Raw genomic sequence first — 22,314 nt, forward strand, 5'->3', positions numbered from 1 at the left:
CTCATCTCAGAACCCGTGAATATGTTACATTACTTGGCAAAGGGAAATTAAGGTTATGATGGGATAATGGTTGCTAATCAGGTGGTCTTAAAATAGAGAGATTATCTTGGTGTTCCCAGTGAAATTTAAGGGTCCTTAAAAGTGAAAGAGGGAGGCAGATGGTTCGTTGTCAGAGTGACTGGATGTGAGAAAGATTCAACCGACCATTGCTACCTTGAATATGGAAGGCGCCACAAGCCCAGGAATGTGGGCAGCCTCTAGAAGCCAGAAAATGTCAAGAAATAGGTTCTGCCTTAGAGCCTCCTAAAAGGAGTGTAGCAGCCCCACTGGCACCTTGATTTTCCCCCTTTGAGCCCTGGGTCTGACTTCTAACATACAGATAATAAACTTATGCTTTCTTAAGCTGTTGAGTTTGTGGTTATTTGTGATGGTAGCAATAGAAAACTAATATATTCCATTCTAGGATGTATTCTTTCTAGAAAACTGAGCCTGAATCTTATCAAGCTTCTTGATCTGTTGGCTTACACAAAATACAGGGGACAGAACACGTGACATGAAATTATGGGAATGTTCAGCAAATCTAAACTGTGGGAAGTGCTATTGGAAAAATGATGTTTTATTTATCAAATAAAGCATGTTTATGTGTGTGGATGTGTGAGAGAGAAATTGACTGACTGAGGAGATTTAAGGAGATGACCTAGTATTTTACGTATCAACCAGTTGCAATAGGGAACTTGATTCAAACAAGCAGATATAAAGAGAAAACTATTGAGATTCGAACATTGACACTGGGTATTTGATAATATTTATTAACTATTTTATTTATTTTTTTTGGTGTGGTAATGGCATTATGGTTATATTTAACCAAAGGAGGTGGGTGTAGTAGCTATAGTAAATAAGAGTAGCCATAAATTGATAATTGTTAAAGATGAATGACAACTACTTAGGTGTTGCTATTCTTTCTATTTTCATATCCTTTGGTATGTATTTTAACATTTGCATAATAAAATATTAATAAAAATATTAGTAAATAATTTGGCTCCTTAAATATTTTGTGAGCCAAAGACACCATGTCCAAAGGTTGAATTAGACCAACAGACTGCCAGTTTGTCATTTCTGCATAGTTTCAGAAATCAGATCTTTTACTTTAACCTGGGAGATCATCTTTTTCTCTTTTCCCCACTCACCTCCTGCCTCCAGTCTCTCGCCACTCCCTAGTCAAAAGGGCCTCCTTCATCTGTGCTAGTGAATGACTAGAGGGCATTACTTACATTTTGCTTCTTTGGAGAATTTGCTCAGTTTTCCAAGATTGCTTGGAATAGATTTTCTCAGAATAAGTGAACAAAGAGGATAATATTCATAATCACACTGAAAAATGCCTCCTAGTATATCATGTCTTCATTTGGAGCCCCCTCATTCTGCCTTCTCAAAAAAGAAAAAAAGAAGGCAATAATTTTGTTTCAATTTTTGAAAACCTAAGGTATTTTGAAATTTGGGCTAATCGAATTTTCCATGTTATCTCTGTGCCTCTCTTTCAGGATGGAATGGGAAACCTGAGAATCACAGAAAAAGGTCTAAAGCTAGAAGGAGACTCCGAATTCTTGCAACCTCTTTACGCCAAAGAAATCCAGTCCCGACCAGTAAGTTTCTGTTGCAAGAAGAAGGAATTGTTCTTTCTCTGGAGTCTAAATCTGGGGGAAATTATCTTGCTGTTGGCTGAGTACAGAAGGTTGGGGGCAGGGGTGGCAATGCAGGTAAGTGAGATGCTTTGGACTATGAAATCTTGAGTGTAATCACCACCGTGGTACTGTAGCAAATGAGATGACCTCTCTGAGCCTCTTTCCATCCCTGCCAAATATAAGGTGATAACCTTTATTAACAAACTTTCTAGATTGTGCTACAAAGAAAACAAGAAAATAAATGCGGAAATGCCTTCAGTACTATACAAATCCAAGAAAGTCTTGCTATTGCTTTTAATTGCCAAGTAGTTCAAAGGCATCTTTAGAAATAGTCCTGAAGAGCTAGAAATTTATTTTTTATGAAGAATTTGGACAATGTAGCCAAGGTTGATTAGAATCAATTTAATATATTACAACTATGCTCAGAATGGTATCTAAATGATCACAGTAGAGTGTGTGCTCTGCCCCATGCACTTTGCTGCTTTGATGGATTATCATTATGTAATGTAATTCATGCATTAGTCCACTGGGGTGGTGAGTATTGTTGCCTTCATTTTACACATTGAAGAACTGAGGCTTAGAGAAGTAGTTTGTCCAAAGCCACATTCTTATGAATCAGTAGAGCAAGGATTTCAACTCAGGAAATCCAATTCTAAAGCTTCTCTGTTAACCCACAGCCTCCTACCAAAGCTCCTTCTCTCATTCTGTTGTTTTTTTTTAAAGTCATGATGGAAGTGATTCCTAGACACCTTGATTTTATTAACCAGTATTATCAAAATTAATTTTTGTTTTTGAATATATTTTTGGGTTGGTTGTTCTTTGGCTTTCAATTTTGCTTTTTGGTGGGGTGGTGAAGTATGCTGGTTGAAAAGTATTATTAATGTATTTGCTCTGCCTGGGACTGGTTCGCGTCCACCTGTGAGCAAAGAATAACATGGAAGTTCCCCAAAGCATCATTTCTATTGTGTGCATCGATTAATGCCATTAATGAAATTCAGCAACTTGATGCAGTGGGTAATTTTATCTGAGTGCTATCTAAACTACTGAATTGCATGAAACTGAGTGCAACTACTGAATTGCCAATAAGTTTACTTTCTTCTGTGCCTGGTGAAAGGGAGGGAGACATGATGTTAAAATCAGCAAGAAGAGCAAATTATTTCAGCTACCCAATCAGTGATTATGAAATTTAATGGGGAACCCGTAGCATATTGGCTTAAAGTACCAAGAGTATTATTATAAACTAGTATTAAACTAGTTTATCTCACTAATTTGGACTGGTCATTTCTTTCTTATGGTGTTGGATCTTTCTCCGTAAATATTTTCAGCTTTTATTTTTCTTCTTTTTTATAATTCTTTAAAAATGTAAAACCCATTTTTATCTCAAGGGCCACAGAAAAACAGGCTGCAGGCTGTAGTTTGCCAACCCCTCTAACCTATATTAGCGATATTTCCATAAGTGTGTAAATGCTCAGGCTAGATTTCATATGGTACAAGAGAGCAGATTTTAAGATCATGGGTAGAATAGTTGATATGTGTTAAGTAAAATATCCCGAAATACGTTTCCTTGGTGGAGAATCATAGTCATATAAAGGAATTGAGACACGTGTCTTAGAAGACTTGAAAAAGGGTACCTGGTATATCTCTTAGGCCCATATGCAGGAATTGGACTCTTAGAAAATATGTCAGCCAGCCTATCTGAAAATCAGTAGTCATCTGATCCCAAGTCAAAGATACACTTGATTAGAAGCTTAAAAAGTAATGATGATCATGAAAAACTTACTTTAATATCGAAAAAGCAGTGAGTTAAATCCAAGGCTTTCAAATCCTTGTTTAAAGAAAATTCAAGGGTTAAAATTCACTATTTTTTCATTGTTCTTCAGAAAGTATTTTTCCTTTCAAAAAATAAATGGCAAATGCGTAAAGCTTTTAGCCTTATATGTTTCTGATAACAAAATAAATGTGTTCTAAATGAACAAAAGAAGACATGCGCATATGCATATATGTTAAAATCCACCAGAAAGTCTTGTGGCCTCTACCTGAAACATGTGCCCATATCCATCCACTCTTCTCCATCACGTCACCCCCCAGTTCAAGCCACCATCCTCTTTCACCTGTACCATTGCTATAACCTCTTCTGTCTCTGCTGCCTCTCACTCTTAGCCTCATCATCCAAATTGTAGCCAAAGTAGCCTTTTCAAATATGAAGTCTCTCCACCCCTTTGCAAAGGATTCTCTGTTAACTTCCCATTATACCTAGAATAAAATCCAAACTTCTCACTAAGGCGAGAGAACAAGATTAGAAGCTAGGGATTTAGTCTGTAGGGCTCTCCTTCCCTCAAACACAGGGATTATTGTCTGCTGAACAAAATTGGGGTTCTGGGAGCAATGACGGTAGAGGGAATGATTGGTGAGCAGGTAACCAGTAGAATTTGCCATGCTTCTTGAATCATAGCCTCATATGATGCTTATGAGAACCTCACATGTAGTAGCTTTCTATTCGCTACCCTGGCATCTTCAGCTTACTGTTTTGTTGTTGCTTTCTGACGTTACCTGACCATTGCTTACATGCCACCTCTGGAAGACTCTTCTCTATAGGATTATCTGCACTATCACTTTGCCATGGATCACAGCTGTTTCTCTTTCATGGGGTGTCTCCTTCTCTTTTTCCCATTGAAAAGAGATCAGCGTCCAGTGAACAAGATTACACAGCTCTTCTAAGTGAGGGTAACTAATGAAGCAACACTTGACTTCATTTTGGTTTTGTGTTTCATTGATCCGAGAGGAGCTGAGATTGTTTAAGCAATCCACACCATGTTCGATACAGTATCCATTTCATTATTGAAGGTTGCAAACTTGGTAAAGTCACTACAAATTGATTAGTGTGATAGCAATCTCTTAGGAAGATAAATTAATGAGAAAATGTTCATCTCTATAAAAACTCCCATCTGGGAATTGAATGAAAGCCCTGGGATTCTCTAGCTTTAACTACATGGATGCATAGCTTCTAAGTGGTAAAGTATCATGCCACTCAGGAAATAGATTGAAAACGACACACTAAATTAAATATTCTACCATTACATCCAAAGACCACCCTGTCCCTAGTAATTCTACTTGAATGCGTTAGCACAGAAATTTGTAAAGTTAAGGGATTTAATGCCATAAAACTCTATATTTAAATCCCATTTCAGTGTGGCAGGCATCTTTATACTTGCAAAATACAACTACAGATTTCTGACAGAAGCTACTAGTAGATAGATTGAATGCATGAGTGCTAGGAGACCTTTCATCCCAAAATATCATTTTGGACAAAAGTGGCAGATCCCTGCTTCTTCAGAGAGGCATCTTCCCTTGCTTCGCATGATGCTGGAACTAGATGGTGCTTTTGCATAACTTAATGTGAGGTGACAAGAGAAGGGAAGACAGCATTTATTGAGCACATACTAGTGCCAGGCCTACAGAAATGGGGAAGTTGCACAGTGCATTTATCTCCACACTCCCCTCAAGCTATACATGGGGTGGGTATAGGGGTTCTAGCCCATTGCTATACTGAACTTAGAAGTTTAGGAGAGAAGAGAGTAGAAAGAAAAGTTGTAGGAGGGATACAAAAATGAGTTTACTTTAACAGAATAAAACAGAAAATTATTATATAAAATTTAAGGTTATGTCTTTCAAACTTTTTAGTCTATAAAAACTCACATATTTTAAGATGTTCTACCTACCAAAAAGCTGTGTATAGAATAATGAAGTCATATGTAAACGGGGTTCTTAGAAGTTGTCTCTACCAAGAGACAGTATAATACCATGGTCAAGCTCATGTGCTGTATCCCTGTATCACAACCAGTGCTACTGTTTGACCGATGAGTGATCGTTGAACAATTTCTTAACTTGGTAACTCTTGTTTTCTTACCTGTGCAACTGAGATGATAGTAATATCTATATCACAGGTGGTTGTAAATAAGTAAGATAGTGTTTAAGTGCTTAATACAGAACTTGACATGAAATGAGTGTTCCAGAAATGGCCATATTCCCACTCTCACCCCCATGTCTTGATGACGATGATGTTGATGATGGCAGATGAAGATTTGATTTCAAGGACAATGCTTTTCACTGTCTACATCATCATCGCGTAGTGCACGTCTCATCTGATGTTTGAACGTCCTCTGAACCAAATGGCCTTGCATCCTCTTCTTGCATGCCTTCTTAATAATAAACTCACAAACTTAATCATAAACTCAGTGAAAATCTCTTAGGAAACCCATTTCATATTCAGTAGCTTTTGGTTTTCAGTTTTTCTTTCACTGAGTTACACTCTTCTAATGTTCAACTTTTTTTCTCATTCTTCTGCTTAAAAATTTTGCTGGCTCTGGCACTCATAGATTGCTGGTAGTCTTTCTGAAAAAAATAGTTTTCGATATATCTTAAGTACCTTAAAAGGTTTATACCCTTTGATCCAGGAGTGACGTTTTCACTCATTTTATGATACCAAAAAAAGAAGCAAAATATAATAAAATATTTAAAGATTAATACACACATATGCCAGTGCTTTATAAACGCTAGTCTGAGTGTTGGTTCCTAGAAAAGCCTGAATTCCACCTATAAAATGGATTTTGAGGGTATCCCATTTTGTCAATGTTTATGAAAGTTGAGAAACTGCTATATGCTTGTTGAAACTCTGAGCTGGTCATTCTCACCATGGATTTTCACGTTTCTGTCTATCATCTCTTTGTTTTATGGAAAGCTGAGTTTTAAAATTCCATTTTGATTTTAGTATGATGTGAATTGAGACTTATTCTATCAGCCTGAATTAACAAGCCATATCTATGCTGGAAGTTGAAAGTCCCTAAGAATTCAGTTAGACCAGTGACTTCATTTAATGTATGGGGCCCTCAGCCCCGGAAAGGACGTTGAACTTACCCAAGTTATGCCCAGCAAAGTCAGAACTGAAATCCAGGATTGCAGTATTTTCTTCCACATCAACACACAGTGTATGTGGTAATTAATTTTCTCATGACGCTGTCTTTAGTACGATAGGTTGAGTTATACATGGCCATTTCCCCCTCATGGGGAATAACTTACTGCAAAGCATATTAAGTTCCTGAGAGAGTTCACAAGCATTAGAAAAAGGAAACTGGAAACAACAGTGGATAATGCAGGAGGACCAAGCTTAATGATGGCTGACCTAATCACTGAGATGATATTCTCTACTTTATCAAGTTACTGTGAGGGTTAAACGACGTAATTTAAATGACCCACCTTATGCACTATGAGGTTAACTATTGATATGAAGGCTTATGACAGAAGTTGCAAACTGAATCCGGCCTAAAGATACAGTTTATGTGCCTCACACATTGTTTTCCTTTGAATGTGAATTTGTTTCTAATATTTAAATATCTGAAGATTTGACATTTTAAAAAAATCTATATTTTTTGATTCTCACCAAAAAACCTCCAGAAAATCTGGCAGAGTGGTTTGATATTCATAAGGACTGGAGCTAAGTAGACAGTGCCTCCTTTAGATGCATATTTGTTCTTCACTGTGCCACAGCATCCATCAGTCACCACTGTCTCATACCCCACCTGTGTAGCTTGTTTATATAATGGGCCCCTGAAATCCCTTGGGGGTGCACAGCCCCTGGCTTATGGTATTGAGAATGTATCTATCTCATCATGCAGGAGTCCAGAAATTAGGTTGACTTCTTAGGATTCGTAGTCACTCATGACTCACTTCTCCTCACTTCCTGTGTCTCTCTCTTTTACACCAATTTCTCCTAGTCGTCTGGCTTCTGTGGGTTTTGACACAGTGTACAAGCTCAATGGCAAGAGATAACAGTCTCAGAGCTTCTGGAGGCTGAGTTTCTGGCCCACCAGGGTGGGCCGGAGTCTCCTAGAACACGCCTCTTTTTTGTCTTTCTTCCTTTAACCATAACAGAGCATGACTGGGGAAGAAGCAGACAAGGGGAAGAAAGTTGAAGTTTTGGATTGGGCATGAGGCAAATTAAAGTAATGTAGGATAGCAGACAAGCAGAAGTTTTGTCTGAAGAGGCTCCATTGACAATTTAGTTACAACGAGAGGAGCCGTGTCTCTGGTTGGTTTAGAAACCAACCGAAAGCCGTGGTGTCTTCTCCTCAGCTTCAACTCCCAGCTGAACCCACTGCACACAAAACAGTGTTTTCCATGCCACTTGCATGGAACACGAGCATCCTGCTGTCTTTAATTAAGAAGTTAACTGGACCATGAAGTATTGCCCAAGTAAATAAAAGTGATTTGTACTGAGTCAAAGGGGCGCACTAGGCATCTTTGCATTTCTTAGCTCACACATAAATTATGGAGCTTATTAAAAATTGGAAGGGTCATCTATAAGCCCATCTGTGCTGTGAAGCAGATTGCCATTCCTGAAATGTATTTGTCTTTTTACGTGTCATCATTTATCATGGACAACAGGGTGAAGCAGCTGCTTGCCTTTTTCTTGTTTTTTTTGTTAAAAAGAAAAAACCAGACACACAAACTTTGAATAGGCCAGTGTTTAATCCTTTGGTCCTTTTGTTTGTTTATCCTGGGAAACAGAGATAGTGATTCAGAGGTTTTTGGTTGCCTTAGAATTAAAATGGGCTGGTGGGATTTTGTTCTTTCTTTAATTTTGGAAAAATTGACTGCGTGTGCTTTTCCTGAATGAATATCATGCTGGAAATAGACGAGTTACTGAGGACTTTGGTTAAATCTCAGTTGTAACTCTATCAGCTGGAGTTTTCATAGAAGAGGTAGGTCTGAACTTCAAATGAGGTTGAGAATGTCTAATTATATTGTTTGAGGGCCATTGGGCAAGTCGACTGCACCCCACATTTTCTTGTCTGCTGTGGTGACCAAAGTTCCAGCATTAGAATCTCAGTTATTTGAAGATTCAGAAATTTGTATTCATGCCAGACCCCTACTGCAAGCACTCCTTCCCCTTATGCACATAGACATTTCCACAAAGGACTTGAAGTACAATAGCTTGTAAGAAATATGTACAGGGACAGAGTAAGAAAAGATATAATAGGTCAAGAGTAAGAAAAGATATAATAGGTTAAGATCAAGAAAAATATAAAGTAGAATAAGAGGCAGAGGTAGGGGCACTTTAATAAATACAGGAGACAGGCAAGAGCATGCGTGCAATTTTTGATAAGCCTGGAGTTTGGTTATGAAGTTTCCAGACAGAGAGGCACAGTCACTTGGATAAAACCTTTTGTCTATACCTTCTAGAGATTAACACAATGTACTGAATGGGAGGAGAGTTACAGCTGACAGTTCAGTATTCCAGAAAGTACACTAGATTCCAAGTTGGGGAATCTGGATGCTCTTCTTGTCCTGCTGGGATCAGCACCAGCTCTGGAGCAAGTCGTTCCTCTTGGCCCTCAGTGTGTCTGACGTAAAGAGGTTGGGCATGCTTAGTGGTTTTCTACAACATTGTTTTTAAAGCCATGGAATCTTTTTGGAGTCAGATTTTACTTGGAACCCTAAATCTGGACCAGATGGAAGCTGAGCTCCTGTGGTTGGGCAGGGGCTGGGGTGCTGCAGCCCATTGCCCTGCCCACCCAGAGTCTCCCTGTCATCAGCCACAGGATGCCCAGGCCCTGGGTATGGAAGGAAAGCAAATTGTTGTTGTCGTCGTTGATTGCTTGGCTCTTTGAATAAATGACTGTTCTCTTAGGATCCTTCTAACTCAAAGATTCTCTAAAAGCCTCTCAGGTGGGGAGATAAAGACAAATTTCTCTTTTATAGGAGCTTTAGATTGAATAAGTTTCTTTGTCAGCCTCATACTAAGTATTGTGTTATGTAGAGGATGGCGTGAGTACCTATGTGGTGGGAGACCATGGGGGAACAGGACAGAAAAGGTGGAAGAGATAAAAGTGGTACTAAAGGTACTGAAAGCCCATCTTTCCCTACCTTGCTCTTTTGTGCTGCTCTAAGACTTTATTTGTGCCATCCACAGGCTAATGGAAACTCCAGAATATGGAGCTGTGTGTTACAGACAGGAAAGGTGAAGATAACAAAATTAGCACTTTCCAGCCCTTCACATCTTTGAGATTCTCTTCATCATCACTATGGCATGTCAGCATCCTCTCACTCTTTTGGTTTATGGAACATCCACTATGTGATGTGAGACTGCTTCTCGCTTATTTCATAAATAACATTGAAGAAGCAAAAGTACATACCAGAGTCTATTGTCATTTGGTTTATGTTCCTTAAATGGTAAGAGTAAGTAGGAATACTTTGGTTAGGTGGCACCTCACAGCCAATAATACTTGTTGAGTATTGGGGGAGAGTAATGGAAAGAGAATCTATAGCTTTAAGGAAGAAGGGCATTTTAATACATTCTTAAATATTTTGTTGTTCTTCACTCCTAAAGCCTTGGCAAAAAAAAAAAAAAAAAAGATTTTCTTAATGCTTCAGTCAAAAAATACTCATCTCCTGGAAACTCTTGCTGCACCCAGCACTTTGTAATTGCTGTGGGTGTGTTGTAGTAAAACCAAAAAACTTGCTCATTGTCAAAAAACACTGATGATTTCTCAGGAGATGTTATTTCAGAGGCTGAAAAACAAAACTTCCTTGACATGTGAAATTATAAGCAAATACTTACTCTTTAGTTTTGTGATGTCCACCAACAGCTGAGCATAGCCTTTTGACGCATTGCTCTGTAATTTATTACCAGTGATGTTTTAAATGGCAGTTGCCTAAATTATGAGTGTGGGACTTTCCATCTCCGTGAATGATTCTGTTTTTATCGGCAATGATTCTGCCTCCAGGCAAATACCACATGGTCCACAAAGTAAATGAGACTTTTAAGACCGAGAAATATTTTGCATTTTGTACTTTTTGCATTTTGGAGGGAGTTGAAGAGGGAGAGGTAGATGGTGATGAAAATCGCCGTGTGGAAAGAATAAGACAAGCACATTACCCAGTTTCTTTCCTTGTTTGGTGCAGTATGGTAGATTTCTCCACCTAGTAAGCCACAGCTTCCATTTTGTAACATCAGAATCATGGAAATAAAAAGTAGCATCTCTCTACAGTAACAGACAAGTACAGATGGTACGGTAATTGCAGTTTTCTACTAACAAGCTGTGTAGATTGCTTTTAGGCCTCAGTTAAGGCTCAGGCAGTTACGTTAAAAAATATGAGAGGAATTTTATGGGAAGATGAATTTTCCTTAGGTCGTAGCTCATTAATAGATGAGAAATGGAGCTGGCTTTATTTTTAAGCTGTTAATGCATAAGTAGTCATATCACTGGATGGATATATAGTCCCCACGTTTGTTTCTGACTATAGTTGTTAACAAACCAAGGTTTTTCATTTATTTTATAGCAGTCTTGAATTTTTTGGACTGGTCTTACCGTCTGAGTTTTCTGAGATGTGGAATGTACCCCCATGCTTTCCATGGCTGCCACAGAGAGTTTGCTAAATCACAAAGTGTTTCTTTGACTGTGTCTTAGCAGCACTCTGGTTAGGGAGGTACAGGAAGAAGTTTAATGAAAAGAAAACACAATGAGACTACATTACAACCGAGTTAGTATAAAAAGGTGCCCGATGCCAACATGTCTTGGATCGTGCAGGTCAGTTGCTCGCTCTTAGTGGGTGAAGGAAATGGGGACTGTTTCTATTAGGGTTCCTTCCACCACAGCTCAGCACAGGGCTCATGATCCTGCGGGATCCAGCAACGTTGACTTATGGTAATGTTACATGGTTTTGATTTTTAAATTTGGCCCTTATGGCCAAAAACGCACGTGTCTTTAAAATTACCCTTGTAAAGTCCTTACATCACCACAAAGTATAGTATCCCTGGCTTTATGTGCACAACCTGGTAGAGTAAATGTAATGGTCAGGAGAACCAGTGAGGCTAAGCCAAGGAGAGGAAGAAAAGATGCTCTGAAGATGCCTGGACCATTCTTTTCCTGAGATAACTAGCAAATGGCAACCAGGAAATGGGGAATGGTTAGAAAACGTTAAAGTGTTGCTAAGTGCCTGAGGGTTTGGCTGTTCTAATATGGAATATCTTTAAATCATCTTAAAGGGTTTGTCGTTATGGAGATCAAGTGAACTAATAGGTTCTAAATCACCTAACAGAGGGCCTTGCTCATAGTAATTGCTCAGAAATATTTGCTGAATTTGAATCAAAATAATATGAAATTAAACCCTCATGTTGTAGTAGCTAATAGCCACGGTTCTCATGTAAAGTTATTTCATTCATTCCTTAGAGTATCACTAGAAAGGACCTATCATTTTGATCTTCCATTTAGAGAGAAGCAGTGAAGTAGAAGGGTTAAGGAAAAACATGCATCTAATATTCCAACTCATGTTGACACACATTCTTAACTGGAATGCTGTATTATCTCAGGACAGTAGACAGTATTTATGTGTTGGTTTGTGCTGTTTGTCTAACTTGCTTTCCCTTCAACCCAAAGAAACATGTAAGACCCTTACTAGTTTCATGAAGAGAGCATCTTACTTCCTTTCTTTTTTTTTTGCCAATTGCTACTTCTCTGGCCATTCCCCACCCCGCTCTGTTCTATAATTGCATAGGCCTCACACAATCACAGCTTCCTGTAGAGGCCAATTTTTCCCCATTCCAACCACAGATCCCCTAAACTGTACCATCTCCCACTACACCATTACTTTTCTCCGGTCATGCTTTCTGTTAGAATTGTATTACAGTATCTATCTGGAAATAATCAAAGATCCATGTGCTAATGAAGTCTGACTCCAGAAAAATATCATGATATTCCAGAGATCTTAGGCTCTGCAGATACGATTTTGTCCAGAACCTCAGACTGCAAGTTACTGGTTTCTCATTCTAAGCCCACCAAAGTGGAGCTAATATGAAGTAATAAAAACCTATAGAAATACCGAATTTCCAAAGACCTGGCCTTTGTTAACTCTGGGTCCTTATCTGAAACTACAGAACATGGAAAATATGAGTGACCATTTTCTTAATTCTTCCAGTTCTACAAATATCCAGTACCATTGTAGATTCATAAAAGAGAAGTTAACTCATTATGTATAATGTATGCCTTAGGACATCGGGGCTTATTTACCTCTGGGAACCCCTTTGAAGAAAGGATTCTGTCTTCTTCATTCTAAATTCAGCTTCTTTTACAAGTTCTTTAAATATGTTATGTACAAGATCCCACTACCATTCTTATCTCTTGAACTGTTTTTTTCATTTCTTAGCAATATTGTTAAAAATACAGTAATACCCATAATGCAGCAAGTCGTCCTGGATAAAATTTTCTTCCTCTTTTAAGATGAACACTTTTCTTTCATCTCCTTCAGGTATCATGGTAGATGTGCATGTCATTCAGAGTGTGTGCATGTATGTGCATGTCATACACTATTAATTAGTGTATTTTCTTGGTCCAGTAGTCATTAATGGCAGCCTAGGGAATAGCTGAATGTTTTCCTGATCATTTGTATAAGTTATAATTAAATGCAGACACTATATTTGGACACCATCTATATGCCCATCGTTCTGGGTTTTTTACAGTAAAGATTTATATGATGAGCTTATCTGGTCCTACCCAACTCCATCAAGCCATCAGATGTGCCCTGCCTGTTCAGCCAGCAGGGCTCAAAAGTAGAACCCTAACTTTTCCATGTGTCCTCAGTCTTAGTGTAACGCTGCTTGCCCTAGCCCATCCCCTACTCCATTCTGTTCCCAGCTGCCCTCATTCTAAATCAGCCTTCTGTGTGTGGCCTTCTCCTAAGGTGGTTTGTTACCCTCAGCTCTGCTTTTCCAACTTTGATGTGCGCTCTCTCCCTTGACTGTGGGGTGAGTTCTCCCTGTTCGACTCTCTAGCCTTCAGCTATCCTGGATCATCACCCTGCGTGGTACCCTCTTGTCCCCATATGAAAAAGCTCTCTCTAGATATCTGCATTCCCATGGAAAGACTTGCATCAGCGTGATTGTGAAGGCAACATAGCATAGTAGAAAAGTATCCAGGGACTTCCCTGGTGGTCCAGTGGTTAAGACTCTGTGCTCCCAATGCAGGGGGCATGAGTTTGATCTCTGGTTGGAGAACTAAGATCCCACATCCCGCATGGTGTGGCCAAAAAAAAAGAAAGAAAGAAAAGTACCCATGATTTAGAGTCAGACTAAAACTGGGTTTAAAGCTTGGCTCTGCTACTGACTAGATTTGTGACTTGGGCCATATTACTTTATGTCTCAAACTTTAGTTTCTTTATACATAATCTGGGATAGCTGAAAGCATCATAGAATTGTTTTGAAAATTAAATGAGAAAACATATACATTGTGCCTAGAACAGTGCCTGGAATTTAGCCCTTATAAATGGCCACTACTGTAATTAAAGGTTTCATGGTAGAAGAAACCTGGAGACTGGTCTTGAAGGATTAATAGTTTGGGCACCACTGTGTCACTGAAAATATAAATAAAGTTTCTTATAGTCATCTCTATTTATTAATTCCAGTTACATTTGTCAGATGACTGATTTTGAATCCTACCAAAATTGCACCTTCTGAGCCGAAGCAAATAGAAAGGGAAATCTCTCTTTCCCAGAAGCCAAAAGCCATTTCCCAAGAGGTGTCTATTCATCCCAGGCATGCAAATGCTGCTGTGATGGTTTCATCAGAGGAGGTTCAGGACATCACACACCAGCATAAGCCTTAAAGAATGATACTGGGACTGCTGCCTCTTGGTCCACAGGGTGTACCCACAAGGAAAATACAAACAAAAGCAAAGGTAGGTAGCCCCACTTGGCACAGTTGATTGACTTTAATAGGTCCTGATTATGCTGCTCAAATTCCATGAAATTAAAAAGCTTACAAATGTTATGAGCCATTACCCTTCCATTTAAGGGAGCTTATGATATGTTAGCAACATTTAATGAAATTCTTTTCAAAATGCCGTCGGCAGACTCAATGAGATTCCATGTTGAAATTCAACTTGAAGCATTGTTGGAGAAAGTTTGTTCTGTACCTGCCTGTCTTTGTCATAGTGTGTGGAACCTCAAGGCCAGAAGTTTCTCATCGGAGGTGATTTGCAGGCATCAAGAAGGATTCCTGCTTTGACCCTGAGAGTGTTTCCCAGTTTACGAAGCAATGACAAAGACCGCCCTGTTTGTGTTTGGGCTTACAGTGGCAGCTTGGAATAGCCTGCATTTTTACACATTGACACATCTTAAAACTTACGTCTTTTCTATTCAGTTCTGTCATATATCTGTTGAAGGTCTAAAACATTCTAGCAAATAAGCAGCGTATTATTGCCTGCCCTATCTTCAGTGAGCTCTTACAATATAATTTGGGAGATGAAACTTTGTACAAAACAGACAATTAAAGCATAGGAAATGAGATGAGTGAATCCTAGATTATATGGCACTGATTGTATATTATTTATTATATAATAAAAGCCCAGGAAATAAAAATATTACAGACAACCGAGTGGGGATTTTTATCAAGTATTAGAAAGATGAGTAGGGAGACGTAAATTATTTAAGAAGAATTAATACTTTCTGTTGAATCTTTCATTTTAACTTTTATGATGGAGATGTTTAAGGGCAATATCCGTTTATTTTATCTGTTTGATTCTAAAGGCTTACTACTCATATCGCTGTCTTGTTGGTAATGTCCCCTACTAGTTTTTGAGCTCTTACAGGTCAAGTATACTGTGTGCTTTCTGTACATTTTCCTTAAATCCTCTTGGCAATCTTAAAAGGTAGATTACATTATCTCCATTTTGTAGGCGAGGAGAACTGAAGTGTAAAATAGTTAGGTAATTTTCTCCAGCTCATCTGAGGAGCAATAGGAATTCAAATCCAGGTATGAACTACCCCAAAGCATGTGCTTTCTATCTCTGTATCAATCTGTCTTGAGAACAGATTATGTCAAGGAAGCCCCCATTCTATCCCATTGCTTTGCAAACTCTGTACAGGAGTACAGAGTTCTGTTGTAGTTCTGTTGCAGGAGTCCTATTGGTAAGACTTATTTGTATTCATTGTCTATCACGGTGATTGGCATTCAACAAATACGTGTTGAATAAATATGTAACTTGTATGTTCAGTAAGCACAACTCATGATCAAATGCATCTTTATTTTTGTCTTCACTATTCCTTTGAAATTTGAGTTGGGAATGGTCTTCCCCTATCTCTCCCCCATAAAAACTTGGGCAATTCCTAGTGGATTTTTTGGCCCACTTAAAAGTTAACAGTGTGATGGTATTTAAGGGACAAAGTACAGGTCACTTCAGAAATTTTAGATGTCTCATGTGAGATATTTATCACTCCAAACCTCATTCAAAGTTAATTATTTGTTTTCCCTATATACAGCATTTAGTTGGTGACTCCATACCTTTGGGAGTAGGGGTTGGATTTATTTCAGCTGTCTCTGCTCTCATCTCATGAGGTGCTAGCTGCTGGCTAGAGTTTAAGACCCTACCAGGGTAGGGGTTATGGTAGAGGTTGGAATATTTGTTACTCGGCTGGGTGCCTTTGTGCCCTCTGGGACTGGTAAATAGTTAAACTGACTTCTTCCCTCATGAAGTATTTTCTTGAGTCTTTGGAGATTCCTGGCCCTGGAGGTGTGATATATCTCCTACAAATCCTATAGAAAAGGGAGGCAAAGCATTCCATTCCTGGACAGGATGCTTCATCCCTCCTTCCATTCCACATGAAAACGTCTTGCCTCCCATGAAGCCCCCTTCAGCAGGACTTCTGATGTCTCCAGGACAGCTCTCTTTCCCACTTGGCACACCTCTGTTTTGTGAAAAACAGTCATCCATCCCTTCCTAGGCAAACTCTGAGAGCACACATGGTATTTCTGAATTAGTAGCCCTCTCCTGCCTGCAGTACCCTCTAGATTCCCTGCTGGGAAATCTGTGATGGCTTCGGAGACAGGAAACACATGTCAGGATCTCAGAGTGGATTCATTGATGCCTCTTCTCACTGGGCTTGAGATTAGAAAGTAGCAGACCCCTCCCCCCTACTAAAAATATATACTCACACATCCCCTCACCTCCCCATGCTTGATCCTTATTACATCTCCTTGAAACCGGTAAGGATGTTCTTGGTTATTTCCCCTGTCAATTCTGCATATTTTGATGTGATATCTTACTTTGGAATTTTTCATCAATCACATCTCAGTGCCTGATGGAAACCTTGTTTTTACTGTCCTCCTGAACACTTCTGTGATTGGCTGACATTCAGGGTAAAATGGTTCGGAGTGCTGCCTTAACCAGTCCTACCCTATCTTGTCTATAAAGTTCTTAACTCCATGATGGAAGCAAGAAAATGTTTATACCCTCTCAGGCTACTCAAGTGAGTAGAAAGGAAAAAAAGGACACCGCTTGGCTGGAAGAGAGATTCTGCTTTTATGACTTTCCTTGCCATCTCACTGCTCTGGGCCTGGAGAAACACACTGACTTTCCTTACAGCAAGAGTTAACTAAAGGAGAGATGATATATTTTTCCTTGCTACTGAGCTTTTTTCAGAAGATGTCTTGGCTAATAAATCTTTCTCGAATTTCTCAGAGCCCCAGGGTCTTTAGAATAATACATTAGCAAAAACAAACATTGAGTGATGTAAGCTAAGTGTTTGGCTGAAGGCGCTTCCATTGGATACTATGGTGATGTCATTTGGAACAATTCACTTTATTTTTTTAAAGGAAGTAGGCAAGTATTTGAAGAGAAGATGAGAAAAGCTGCAATGAAAAGATGTTGCTTCCAATGAAACTGGTCAGAATTTCGAATTGAATATGTTCTGCTTTTGCGTTTGTTTTTTTTCTTTTGATGCCTTACTTTCCTGACTCTGTTATTTTGGAGTATTTGAGGAAGAGGGCCCAGAATGACTTTTATGTCCTATACCTAGAGACTTCCCTCTCGTGATCGATTGGAGATACTCCTGTGAGTTCATTGCCATTTCAGTTGCTCATCTCTGTTCTCTGTGGGTTCTCTGCTCCCAGTATCTTATACAAAGCAGACACTTAGTGTTTGTGGCATTAATGTGAAATAAGCCACCTTCCTTTCTTCTTGCCCTGTACTGCTTGTTAGGTAACACTTAAAAAAGAAGCCTCTGAGCTATTCTGTTTGTATAGCGTTGTATTAAACATTTGGCTACATTGTATGGCATGGAGCAGGTGCTCAATAAATTATTATTGAATGGATGGAAGTAGGTAAGGAGAGAGAGAGAGAAGGAATGGAGGATGGGGAGGGAAGGAAGGAGTTTGGGAGAGAGGTGTGTTATTTCCTGGGATGTCTTGACCTGGCCCAATTTTGCAAGGTTTTCACTATCCCTTCATCTTTGCACATTTCTCTGTTCCATTCTTTTTTTTTTTAGAAATTTCATGTAATATCTGAAACATTTATGTTAACATATTTCCACACAAATAACCCAAAGAAAGTTTAGTATTAGTTTTTTGGTTTTTTTTTTTTGCTGGTTGTTTTTTTATACTGCAGGTTCTTATTAGTCATCAGTTTTATACACATCAGTGTATACATGTCAATCCCAATCGCCCAATTCAGCACACCACCATCCCCACCCCACCGCCGTTTTCCCCCCTTGGTGTCCATACGTTTGTTCTCTACATCTGTGTCTCAACTTATGCCCTGCAAACCGGTTCATCTGTACCAGTTTTCTAGGTTCCACATACATGTGTAAATATACGATATTTGTTTTTCTCTTTCTGACTTACTTCACTCTGTATGACAGTCTCTAGGTCCATCCACGTCTCAACAAATGACTCAGTTTCGTTCCTTTTTATGGCTGAGTAATATTCCATTGTATATATGTACCACAGCTTCTTTATCCATTCGTCTGTTGATGGGCATTTAGGTTGCTTCCATGACCTGGCTATTGTAAATAGTGCTGCAATGAACACTGGGGTGCATGTGTCTTTTTGAATTGTGGTTTTCTCTGGGTATATGCCCAGTAGTGGGATTGCTGGACCATATGGTAATTCTATTTTTAGTTTTTTAAGGAACCTCCATACTCTTCTCCATAGTGGCTGTATCAATTTACATTCCCACCAACAGTGCAAGAGGCTTCCCTTTTCTCCACACCCTCTCCAGCATTTGTTTTTTGTAGGTTTTCTGATGATGCCCATTCCAACCAGTGTGAGGTGGTACCTCATTGTAGTTTTGATTGGCATTTCTCTAATAATTAGTGATGTTGAACAGCTTTAAATGTGCTTCTTGGCCATCTGTATATCTTCTTTGGAGAAATGTCTATTTAGGTCTTCTGCCCATTTTTGGATTCGGTTGTTTGTTTCTTTAATATTGAGCTGCATGAGCTGTTTATATATTTTGGAGATTAGTCTTTGTCCGTTGATTCATTTGCAAATATTTTCTCCCATTCTTAGCGTTCTCTTTTTGTCTTGTTTATGGTTTCCTTTGCTGTGCAAAAGCTTTGAAGTTTCAAAAGGTTCCATTTTTTTATTTCTGTTTTTATTTCCGTTACTCTAGGAGGTGGATCAAAAAAGATCTTGCTGTGATTTCTGTCAAAGAGTGTTCTTCATATGTTTTCCTCTAAGAGTTTTATACTGCTCGGTCTTACATTTAGGTCTCAAATCCATTTTGAGTTTATTTTTGTGTATGGTGTTAAGGAGCGTTCTAATTTCATTCTTTTACATGTACCTGTCCAGTTTTCCCAGCACCACTTATTGAAGAGACTGTCTTTTCTCCATTGTATATCCTTGCCTCCTCTGTCATAAATTAGTTGACCATAGGTGTGTGGGTTTATCTCTGTGCTTTCTATCTTCTTCCATTGAACTATGTTTCTCTTTTTGTGCCAATACCATATTGTCTTGATTACTGTAGCTTTGTAGTGTAGTCTGAAGTCAGGGAGCCTGATTCCTCCAGCTCTGTTTTTCGTTCTCAAGATTGCTTTGGCAATCGGGGTCTTTTGTGTTTCCATACAAATTGTGAAATTTTTTGTTCTACTTCTGTGAAAAATGCCAGTGGTAGTTTGATAGGGATTGCATGAAATCTGTAGATTGCTTTGGGTAGTAGAGTCATTTTCACAATGTTGATTCTTCCAATCCAAGAACATGGTATATCTCTCCATCTGTTGGTATCATCTTCAATTTCTTTCATCAGTGTCTTATAGTTTTCTGCATACAAGTCTTTTGTATCCCTAGGTAGGTTTATTCCTAGGTATTTTATTCTTTTTGTTGCAGTGGTAAATGGGAGTGTTCCCTTAATTTCTCTTTCAGATTTTTCATCATTAGTGTATAGGAATGCAAGAGATTTCTGTGCATTAATTTTGTATCCTGGAAATTTACCAAATTCATTGATTAGCTCTAGTAGTTTTCTGGTGGCATTTTTAGGATTCTCTGTGTATAGTATCATGTCATCTACAAACAGTGACAGTTTTACTTCTTCTTTTCCAATTTGTATTCCTTTTATTTGTTTTTCTTCTCTGATACCCGTGGCTACGGCTTCCAAAACTATGTTGAATAATATTGGTGAGAGTGGATATCCTTGCCTCGTTCCTGATCTTAGAGGAAATGCTTTCATTTTTTCACCATTGAGAATGATGTTTGCTGTGGGTTTGTCGTATATGGCCTTTATTATGTTGAGGTAGATTCCCTCTATGCCCACTTTCTGGAGAGTTTTTATCATAAATGGGTGTTGAATTTTGTCAAAAGCTTTTTCTGCATCTATTGAGATGATCATATGGTTTTTATCCTTCTGTTTGTTAATATGGTGTATCACATTGATTGATTTGCGTATATTGAAGAATCCTTGCATCCCTGGAATAAATCCCACTTGATCATGGTGTATGATTCTTTTAATGTGTTGTTGGATTCTGTTTGCTAGTATTTTGTTAAGGATTTTTGCATTTATATTCATGAGTGATATTGGTATGTAATTTTCTTTTTTTGTAGTATCTTTATCTGGTTTTGGTAACAGGGTGATGGTGGCCTCATAGAATGAGTTTGGGAGTGTTCCTTCCTCCGCAATTTTTGGGAAGATTTTGAGAAGGATGGGTGTTAGCGCTTCTCGAAATGTTTGATAGAATTCACCTGTGAAGCCATCTGGTCCTGGACTTTTGTTTGTTGGAAGATTTTTAACCACAGTTTCAATTTCATTGCTTGTGATTTGTCTGTTCATATTTTCTCTTTCTTCCTGGTTCAGTCTCGGAAGGTTATACCTTTCTAAGAATTTGTCCATTTCTTCCACATTGTCCATTTTATTGGCATAGTGTTGCTTGTAGTAGTCTCTTAGGATGCTTTGTATTTCTGTGGTGTCTGTTGTAACTTCTCCTTTCTCATTTCTAATTTTATTGATTTGAGTCCTCTCCCTCTTTTTCTTGATGAGTCTGGCTAATGGTTTATCAATTTGTTTTATCTTCTCAAAGAACCAGCTTTTAGTTTTATTCATCTTTGCTATTGTTTTCTTTGTTTCTATTTCATTATTTCTGCTCTGATCTTTATGATTTCTTTCCTACTTCTAACTTTGGGTTTTGTTTGTTCTTCTTTCTCTAGTTCCTTTAGGTGTAAGGTTAGATTGTTTACTTGAGATTTTTTTGTTTCTTAAGGTAGGCTTGTATAGCCATAAACTTACCTCTTAGAACTGCTTTTGCTGCATCCCATAGGTTTTGGGTCATCGTATTTTCATTGTCATTTGTCTCTAGGTATTTTTTGATGTCCTCTTTGATTTCTTCAGTGATCTCTTGGTTATTTAGTAGCATATTGTTTAGCCTCCATGTGTTTGTGTTTTTTACGGTTTTTTCCCTGTAATTCATTTCTGATCTCATGGCGTTGTGGTCAGAAAAGATGCTTGATATGATTTCAATTTTCTTAAATTTACTGAGGCTTGATTTCTGACCCAAGATGTGATCTATCCTGGAGAATGTTCTGTGTGCACTTGAGAAGAAAGTGTAATCTGCTGGTTTTGGTTGGAATGTCCTATAAATATCAATTAAATCTATCAGGTCCATTGTGTCATTTAAAGCTTCTGTTTCCTTATTTATTTTCATTTTGGATGATCTGTCCATTGGTGTAAGTGAGGTGTTAAAGTCAGACACTATTATTGTGTTACTGTCGATTTCCTCTTTTAGAGTTGTTAGCCGTTGTCTTATATATTGAGGTGCTCCTATGTTGGATGCATATATATTTATAATTGTTATATCTTCTTCTTGGATTGTTCCCTTGATCATTATGTAGTGTCCTTCTTTGTGTCTTGTAACATTCTTTATTTTAAAGTCTATTTTATCTGATATGAGTATCGCTACTCTAGCTTTCTTTTGATTTCCATTTGCATGGAACATGTTTTTCCATGCCCTCACTTTCAGTCTGTATGTGTCCCTATGTCTGAAGTGGGTCTGTTGTAGACAGCATATATATGGGTCTTGTTTTTGTATCCATTCAGGAAGCCTGTGTCTTTTGGCTGGAACATTTAATCCATTCACGTTTAAGGTAATTATCCATAGGTATGTTCCTGTGACCCTTTTCTTAATTGTTTTGGGTTTGTTTTTGTAGATCCTTTTCTTCTCTTGTGTTTCCCACTTAGAGAAGTTCCTTAGCATGTGTTGTAGAGCTGGTTTGGCGGTGCTGAATTCTCGTAGCTGTTGCTAGTCTGTAAAGCTTTTGATTTCTCCATCGAATCTGAATGAGATCCTTGCCGGGTAGAGTAATCTTGGTTGTAAGTTCTTCCCT

General features: G+C 38.5%; 1 protein-coding gene across 1 annotated transcript in view; it reads left to right on the forward strand.

Moving 5' to 3' along the window:
- SGCD (sarcoglycan delta) overlaps positions 1-22,314 on the forward strand; it is a 416,585-nt gene that overhangs the window by 189,221 nt on the left and 205,050 nt on the right. The window contains exon 4 of the mRNA XM_089909613.1: positions 1,539-1,640. Coding sequence (XP_089765739.1) covers positions 1,539-1,640 — 102 coding nt within the window. The remainder of the gene's footprint in view (positions 1-1,538; positions 1,641-22,314) is intronic.

This window comes from Delphinapterus leucas, chromosome 3 (assembly GCF_059928025.1).
Source record: "Delphinapterus leucas isolate spDelLeu-1000000601 "Yukka" chromosome 3, BTC_Dleu_Yukka2, whole genome shotgun sequence".
Lineage (NCBI taxonomy): Eukaryota > Metazoa > Chordata > Mammalia > Artiodactyla > Monodontidae > Delphinapterus > Delphinapterus leucas.